Below are 8988 nucleotides of genomic sequence, written 5' to 3'. Positions count from 1 at the left end.
CTCAACACATATCTCGGACTCAAATTAAGATGAAATGCAAATTTACTAGCAACAGATAACTGAGTTTCGAATTCGCGATTAGCTCCTAGCCCATTTATTTATGTTTTCCATTCCTTAACAATTTCATGAGCTCGTGGTAACTCGCTGCATCCCGTATAGCTCCGGTTCTGCCTGGTTCAGACTATTATTTCACTCCACTCCTTTTCCTTTCTCAACTCAATTCTTGTGCGCAACATGCATTGGAAGTCAAAAATCTAAAATTTCTCATTTAACCGACAGCAAAAACTTTAAAACTCCATACGGAGCATGGCACGAGTCATCTACACAAAAGATTTTTCACCAGAAAATAAAAGGTTATCCATATAGGGCTCCACAAAAGCTGAAGATCATCTACATAAAAGATAGCAAATGAAGAATGCCCTTCTTTTACTTGATCAAACGGTTTGACATGAATAAGCTTCAACACCATCCTCAATATCTTCATTTGGAACTCTAATTCCCTCAACTCGATGAAAACAAAAGTGAATGGCAGACCTCTTAACTCGGTTTCTGGCTACAAATACAAACAACTAATCAGTGTCCTAGAAAACAAGACCAAAATTACGCGCCATCCGCCAATGACGCCTTTAATTCCTCTTAATGAGAGGCCTTGGCAAAATAGAGAGACCCCCAATCCTCTTTCACTTACATAATTTACTTCCTTGTTTACCTTCATCGCGTGTTTTGGCAACCAACTGAAGTCCAAGCAAAAATCTATTTGGCAAAACTCAAAAGTTTTGGATTTATATTAGTCAGGGGAATAAGAATTATTCCAGCATTTCCTTCTTCAGTCCATTGAATCGATTCCTTCTCCAAAAATTTCATAACCTGTTTGAACATAAAAGAAAATCCTTGGGCTCAGCAAGTTTAAATCTGTCTCACATCTAAAAAACTGGGGTACAAGATGGAAAAGGTGGTCAGAAAGCATTGTTTTCATCTGAAAGATTATAGTTCCACTTGGATTTTAAATATTTTCCATGTAGATCGAGGGAGTTTGTAGCTATTGAAAAGACTAGCCTTGTTATAATTGTCATTCTCTCTAGAATTAGAGTCACACAAACAGAGCAGCATATCTTACCAGCCGCTTACGAGCCCCTTTTGAGACATCTTCCTCATTTGTTTCGATGATTACTTTAAGATAGTTGAATGCTGATTTCAGAACACAAAAGATCATTTAATATGTAAAAAATCAAAGGCAAGGTTTAACCTGCAGAACAAATACATACTTGGGATGCCAGCCAGTGACAAAAGGTGGCGCTTAAGAAGACGTATTGCCTCTTTGGCACCGTGGTCATGCAAGTCAAGCAACATAAAGTCTGCTGTATTTTTATTTCTGCACATCATTGTACAGAGCAATACAAGGCGTTACACAAACTGGATGTAGAGGAGGGAGGGAGCCAACTCCACCTCTCATATAAAAAGAAAACTACTCAATATTAGAAAAGATACCGACACCGCCACTTAAATATAGACACTCATTATGTCTGATGGAGTACTAACCTTGTTTCAAATATCTTCTGATAGGACTCTTCATCAGCTTCACGAGCCTTTTTGCAGAAGAAGCGTCCCTATCATTGGAGAAATCCATTTTAGTAGCTGAATATCCTACATGGCACTTTCTATCAAAGATGCAACTTTCTAGCTAAAAGGGATAGTAATAAATTATCTCAATTCAGAAAAATTAGGAAGAGCACATCTTTCTCTTGTTCATAGGAACAATTAATATAGGACCATACCAAAGATATTACTGAAAACAGTAAGAGACATTAGAAGATATTATGGGCTTTGCTCATAATACTAATAATGCCATCCATTTCTACAGACTTAACAAATGGATATTGGTTCTAAATTTACATGTTGCAAGCGTGTGACTTCACTGAACTTGTGAAAACATCACATCCAAATTATTATGAGAAAACGAAAAGTCTCAGCTGGAATTTCTACTTTGTTTACCTTTTCTAAAAGTTTGCCTGCCCGAGCATGATCACCCTTAGCAAATGCTTCAACGGCCTAACAAGAGGAGGTACCAAACTTTAAGCAGACAAGCATGACCATATCAGGACATACGAATGTTACATAATGAAGTGAAGGTATCCTGAATAAAGAACTCACAGCCTTATAATACTCCCTCATAGTAGCCCTATATTCCTCCACAGCTCTACGAAGAACCTCGTAGCTATCCTCTTCATCTAGATCTTCCATTGGAAAAAAAAAGTAAATATAAATCAAAAGGCAAGAAAATGAAGATAACTTATATTGAACGAATATCTACCTATCAATATTTTGGGTAAACAATCAAGAAAATGATGACATTATGAAATCTTTTGAACTGAGATACAACTTTCCAGTCGCAAGCCCATCACAAGAAGGCAGGGTGTGAGAGCAAAAGGAAATTTACCATGTAAAAAAGAATCTTAGAGTCTTCCACATTTGCTTCAAAGTTTCAACAAATAGGCAGATTTCGGAATTTATATACTAATGATAGCATAAGGAAATTTTCCAGCTATCTAGAGAAAAGTGCATACCATCCGCATTACTATCTTGTTGAAAATCTACTATATCCTTCTTGTCAAGTAGAAAAGAATCTGGAAGAGGTGTAGCCACCACTTGACCATATGCTTTAGACCTCTTGACAGCTTTTACGGGGCTAGATGACTCTGTTTGTCTCCCAGAATTATTGAATAATGAAGCCAAAATTTCTTCTTCGAGATTGCTTCTCTGTCTCCGCTCTCTGTTCAATTTACCTCCATATGTACCTGGAACACTATGGAAAAAAAGTTCTGTGATATGCGTTGAATTTTTCCCCTTCTCTGCCATAAAACTGTTCTATTTATTGAATTAAACAAGAGGAGTGGAGGAGAAGAGAAAATAAACATACCTTTCTGAATTATCTGCACTTCGCATCTCTTTTTGACTTTGAAGTACTTCCTGCAAAGCCAGAGAAGGACATGAAGGACTATATGTAGGCCAACCAATAAGGAATATATATTTGACAAAAAATTATAGAACCTATCGGTTGCATATCATCTAGCTACCAAGAGAACTTGAGGACTATATCCATTATCATCCCAAGTGATCTATATTCCCAGAAGGCAATGCAGAGAAGCCCAATTTATACATGGCTCAATTGGAAAAGAAAATAGAGTAAATTCCACCAAGCCAATAACCAAGTTTTTGGTCATGCTATTGTTGTTCTAAACGAGCTTGCAGAAAAATGCAGTTACTGCATACCTTGTCTCCTTTGCTGGAAGGGCAGGGAAAAATGACTATGCCAGACACATGGTTTCATATAGCGTCATCAACTCTAGACTTGTGCCAGATGAAGGCATACAAAAAGATGCAAGATTTGAAATTGACATGTGGCAAAGCATCATGATAGTTGCTAATATTTCCAACAGCTTTAATATGGGTGTAACAACTATTTTGCTCAGAACTAGTAACAGCTGCTGCCAAGAGTTAGAGAATTTGAGGCTCATGTTTATCATCAAGCAAAAAGGGAAGGAGCCCAGCTAAATATGCATTCCATAGAGAAAAATATGTGTTAGGCACATTTTTATATCAAGTAATTTGTGAGAACACATACTATTGCATCAGATAGGGAAAATTCAACCCAGTGTATAATAAAATCTAAGCAAAGTCCCCTTATCTACATCAAGTTGCTAGAATGTTATGGAAATTTAAACACTACTCAAAGTGTGATTGGAGAACTCATACTCAGTGGAATCCATTACTTCTACTATCGGAAACAAAGGATTCTCGTTGCAGACTGATTAATCCTTAAACAAGGCAAATACCTAAATAATCAACATGGACACATCGAATTTTATTGACAAAACATATTATAAATTCACTCGGTGTGAGAAGCATTATTATCACACAAACCATCAGACCAACCTTCTTAGACTTGCCGAGAAAGTTGTTTCCTCTCTTTGAAACTGCGGCTGACAAATCAAATAGTCTGTCCATGCTCTAAATGACCCAAAAAGAAATAGATGTAATCAATTTCCTATTATTCTCCATAGAAATAAATATCATGCGAGGGACAGAGGATGCTATATAGCACAAGAGAACTTTCTCTTGAAAGGACAGTATTCGTACTATTTTAGAAGTAAAATCAAATCATGCATACCTTTTCCATATTATATCCACATTTACCTGCATCCAAGGCAAGGTTGTCAGTACGCAACCTAAGAGCTTGCAAAGGTAAACTCATAATCAAACTAAGTCGCCATAAACACTAATATCTAAATAAAGGAGTTCCTCTCTCTTCCTTTGCAAACTAAAACTTTCTTGCTCAAGCTAATGATTATTCAAAAGTTCACAAAACTGGGAGCTCAATTACAATAAAAAGAGAGCCAGGAGGTAGTTGGCTAATGCCACTATTGATGAAGCATAATTCCATTTTGAACTTATATGGCAAAGGTCGAACTATATTCCTCACGCATCTCTATTTGCTAATTCATTGGAAAACTTCGGACACTTAAAAGACTAAGCTGCAGCTGCATCATGTCACTTAGTTACAGAGGTTTTGCTCCAGTAGAAGTCACGCAAGGGCTTCTTCCAACAGACCACTGAAAGCTCAAGCTGGAATTTATTCCAAGACAATAGTGGCACAAGTGAAAATCTACCAATCTCTCCAGTCGACACCTAATCAAATAAACCTATGTGTTTGTTTCCTAGTTCTCTTCCTCAACTCAAAGTAAGTTACACATGAGCTATTAGATATATCAAGAAAAGAAATGATTTTTAAAGTTTGAAGACAACTGAAGATCACTTGTATGGCATTACCCAAGATCATGCTTACCAAGAACTTCTCGAATGACATCCCTATCGAGCTGAAAGCCCTCTCCCAGCATTTTAAACAGAAAATCTTCCATGTCCCGGTGCATTTGATCATCCTTACAAGCATCCAGTTTGGAATCTTTGCCTGAAAGCTCAGATGCTGGCAACACCTTGGAGTCCAGTTTCAAAGGTTTTGCTGCCATACAAGATCCATTTGCCAAGGATGTGGACCTGACATAATCTTTATCGATAACACTTGAAACGGTACCAACAGAAATAGGACGCCACTTTTCTTTTGAAGATCCGGGATTTCCATCACCCTGAACCAACTTCTCAGAAATGTTACCACAGGAAAATTCTTCAGACAGTTCGCTTTTTGCAACACAATGAGTATTATCGGTGGTAGATGCAACGGGGCTTCCCTTCATGTCACTCAATATATAACCTGCGTCATCTGCATTCCTGCGCGCCTTGCAGTAAGCAGAAGCAATCTCTTCCAGAGAAAAGACAGAACCAAATGCATCAAGTAGAACCTTCAATCCTTTTTGGTCATCATCACTTTTCTGTACCATTAAACCAGATGCATCCATCCCGAATCTACTAAGAAGAGACAATAGTCATTTTCAACTTGATAAAGCATATGATTATGACAAGCAAAAAAGGGGAAATAAAGCATACATTAATGGTAGCTGTTACTATGGTCATATAAAAGATCCTCCATCATGATTGGCAATTAATAGAATAAATGAAAACATTTCTAACATCAACGAACCCGCCAAAATTTCCTTCCCCATGCTTTACCCACCCTTCCCAACCTGACAATGGTTTTTAGCCCAGACCAACGATGGACCACTTAAGTGAACTTAGGAATGGGGGAAAAAACCGACACTAGTGGCGACCCATCAAACCCTCTCCATGTGGGGTGGGGCTGCCCTACCAATGACAGAGTTGGGGTAGGGACAGGAATTAGCTTGTTGCCTCGTGCAGGCCATAGAGAGGGGATGAGATCATCCTCTGCCCTGCATACTATAAACTCCACGTTGTGTGTCACCACAATATGAGTATCCCTTATTAATCATCATTACTACTTAGCTCTCTTTGTTGTATGCTACATGTTGAGTATGCTCCTTAAGCTAAGTTAAAAATGCTACTCATGAAATTATATTGCCATGTCAATCTCCATTGTATCAGACTTTATGTTAAATTTAAGAGTTTCCGAAGCAACATTGCCAATTCATATACACTGGATATATCTCTAAGCTGCTACACAAGAGAAAGCTTAAATGAGTAGTTCCTCCCTTGCAGCCATAAAATGTGTTTCCGAAACCCCAGTTTCATCTTTTATTGCTTGGTTTCTGTTTAATGTTTTAATTCATAATTATAACTACGAGGAAGTGTGACATTTGCATTTCCAAGAGCAGAACCATGGTCTAAGACACCGGGAATGTCACCTGTTCTTTCCTTTTCCGTTCTCTATCCAATAGTTTGGTGTTTTTACCATACAAGAATTAAAGATCTCAATTGGAAACCTTACACCTCATCGCAGTCCAACAGTTGGATTGACCGGACCGGCCCAATCAGACCTTCAAAACATTGATCTTACTCTCACATCCTGAATGGAGCATTATCTCAATTGCCATTCAACAACTTGATAATACATCTGAATTCCCGCTCACCTCACCATTTATCATGAATTTTCCTTTAGCTCTTCTTTAACATAACCAAGACAAAGTTCCCAACATGAAGCAAACTTTTAGTGCCATACTAGAAGAGCACTGTAATATCATCCATCCGCGCCATACCTTGCCCGGGACAGGTCAATGCAGATCTATTCTGAAGGCAGAAATTTTGCCGTTGTACAACAAACACGGTGCATTAATCTGAAAGGCTTAATACATGCAGTGCAGACAACATCCATTTGATACATAATCAAGATTCTGGCCGTCAGAGTGTTTTACACAAACAGGCCGCTAAATACTTCTCCAGCAAGAGAACACCACCAAACGAACTGTACTAATCGAATCGAGTAAAGTCGATATCACACCTCGTAAGAATTGTTAGCACCGCGTGACAAGCGGGATGATTCTGGCAAAAAGAAGCCTCGACACCAAAGAAAAGAACCAGTCTAGAATAACAAGAAGGAAAACAATTCAAACAATTACTCAAAAAAAAAGTTTTTTATTTTTTTAGCAACCCGGCAATGACAAAGGACACCTGACAGCCAGTAACTTCCACTGGGGAAAAACACGCTGCAAGCACCGAGATTTTGACGATACAAGAGAGGAGCTGAACCCACTGTCGGCAAAACACCACATCCCCCCACAATGTGGCGAAAAAGTTGAGACATTTAAGCGCATCGATGGACGATCACGCTGCGCCCACAATGCCGCAGAGCTGCCGGGCAGCAGAACCCCGTCCCAATCAAGCAGTAAACCGCACGAAACAGAGAGAGAACACCGCAAACAAAAACCGCGAAATCCCGCGGCAATAGCACCGATTCAATCCGATACCAGCTGGCCACGATACAACCACACAGAGCAAGCCGCGGCGAGAGAGAGAGAAGAGGAGGACCTGGGGAGGCTAGGACGGGTTCGGGGTCCGGGTCGCGGCGGCGGGGGACGGCGGCTGTTCGGCCGAAATGCCTCCGCGTTTCGGCTCTCTAGCACGCGACGCGGGAGAGAGAGACAGAGAGAGAGGAGGCAATGGCGATGGAGAAGAAGAAGACGACGACGGAGCAGAAGAGATCGGCGATCGCGCGATTTTACGATGCGCGAGAGCCGGATTACGATTAGCACCGGACACGTATATATAGAGAGAGAGAGACGATGGTCAACGATCCGTTGACCGAGGAGGGAGAGGGTGACGCTGCTTTTGGTGCGCGCACCAAAAACGCCGTTTATCTTCTCTTGCAAGCTTTTCATTTTGTTTTCTCTTCTTCTTCTGTTTTTTTTTTCCATGACGATTTGGAAAATTTCCCTTTGGAAAATGATCCTCCTCTCGTTTACAAAAAATAATAAACAATAGGTTATTTTCTTTTGATAATTTCGAGAAAATGACACCGATGATCCATAGACTTTGGCTCAATGTACAATGTGGTCCTTGAACTTTTGATTTGTGTAATGCCGTCCCTGAACTTTAACCAATGTGTAAAGTGGTTCATGAATTTTTCATTTGTTAAATATAGTTTATGAACTTTTTGTACATGTTGAAACTAATCCCTAGACTACATGAAAAATATTAAATGTTGTCATTTTTATACAGTCCAGGAACTGTTTTGAACATGTACAAAAAGTTCGGGGACCACATTAAACAAATTAAAAGTTTAGGGACCACATTACACATTATGTTAAAGTTCAAGGACCACATTGAACAAATTGAAAATTTATGAATCACATTGCACATTGAACTAAATTTCAGAGACCATTTGTGTCATTATCCCAATAATTTTTTTCATGAAAATGGTCATTCTATCGTTTACAAAAATAATAAGCGAAAATTATTTTCATCATTAGAGAAAACATCTACTAATATTATTGCTAATAATGCAAAATTTTTCTGTTAACTGATCTTTTAAAGCACCCTTGCAATAGACAACCTAGGGGTAGGGCTCACTCTCAAGTGATTTAGGACCCCGATCTCGGGTTCAGAGTCCCCGATCTCTCCTTGGCCTCAAAAAAGTTTGGGTACGTTCCATGGTCTCAAGCTGCATTATGGTATAGGATAATTCCGGCTCTATTCCCACTAGTACCATGATAGGATGGCAATGGGAGGCTCATCAAAATAAGTATTAGTTATGATTCAAGTCGAACATTTCGTCGCGAGTATAGAACTCCTATGATGATGCCCGGAGGAGGTCGATGAACGCCAATCACTCCTTCCCACCTTAATTTTTATATTTGCTATATATCCGATCATTTTTCTAGAAATATTTCATAAATAGTTCATTTTCAAAGTGAAAAATGGACATTTTAATTTTTTTTTCTATCATTTTAGTTAGTTTGATGATTCTTTGCTGAACTAGTTACTTAAATGATTCAACCACACATCTAGTGCCACTGTCCAAGGACATATGATCGTGTCGAATCGAGTCGATACGCTTCAATGCTTTGGGCTTGGCTCGATTGCAATTCGATGCTCTAGCTCGATCATTAGTAATGTCTTGTAAAC

The 8988-nt window shown here is 39.0% G+C and overlaps 1 protein-coding gene across 4 annotated transcripts; it reads right to left on the bottom strand.

Moving 5' to 3' along the window:
* Window positions 1-239: 239 nt before the first annotated feature.
* On the bottom strand, window positions 240-7627 carry LOC115680551 (putative nuclear RNA export factor SDE5). 4 transcript variants are annotated; one of them, XM_056316079.1, is made up of 12 exons: window positions 7393-7627; window positions 4844-5418; window positions 4169-4194; window positions 3934-4008; window positions 2918-2967; window positions 2565-2803; window positions 2152-2240; window positions 1993-2049; window positions 1540-1607; window positions 1266-1372; window positions 1118-1188; window positions 240-553 (listed from the first exon to the last, which is right to left on the bottom strand). In XM_056316079.1, exons 2-12 carry the CDS (start codon window positions 5409-5411, stop codon window positions 317-319), a joined length of 1587 nt encoding a protein of 528 aa, XP_056172054.1. In that variant the 5' UTR covers window positions 5412-5418; window positions 7393-7627; the 3' UTR covers window positions 240-316. The 4 variants fall into 4 exon arrangements, with proteins under 4 accessions (XP_056172054.1, XP_056172055.1, XP_056172056.1 ...); XM_056316080.1 differs by having other exon boundaries at window positions 2152-2234; XM_056316081.1 differs by lacking the exon at window positions 7393-7627 and adding an exon at window positions 6866-6977.
* Between the last annotated feature and the right edge of the window lie 1361 nt (window positions 7628-8988).

Source organism: Syzygium oleosum, unplaced genomic scaffold (genome assembly GCF_021117445.2).
Source record: "Syzygium oleosum isolate NSW1041296 unplaced genomic scaffold, Sole_v2.1 Sole_v2.11, whole genome shotgun sequence".
NCBI classification, from domain to species: Eukaryota; Viridiplantae; Streptophyta; class Magnoliopsida; order Myrtales; family Myrtaceae; genus Syzygium; species Syzygium oleosum.
Note: the sequence above shows the minus strand (reverse complement) of the source record. Positions and strands in the feature narration are given on the sequence as shown.

What these genes read in the sequence shown, in the direction of transcription:
- LOC115680551 (XM_056316079.1), bottom strand. Translation starts at nt 5,411, where the DNA reads ATGGATGCATCTGGTTTAATGGTACAGAAAAGTGATGATGACCAAAAA. An exon ending in TGTCATTCGAGAAGTTCTTG is followed by an intron (nt 4,195 to 4,843) that starts GTAAGCATGATC and finishes CCTTGGATGCAG; the next exon opens with GTAAATGTGGATATAATATG. An exon ending in AGTGCAGATAATTCAGAAAG is followed by an intron (nt 2,804 to 2,917) that starts GTATGTTTATTT and finishes TTTTTTCCATAG; the next exon opens with TGTTCCAGGTACATATGGAG.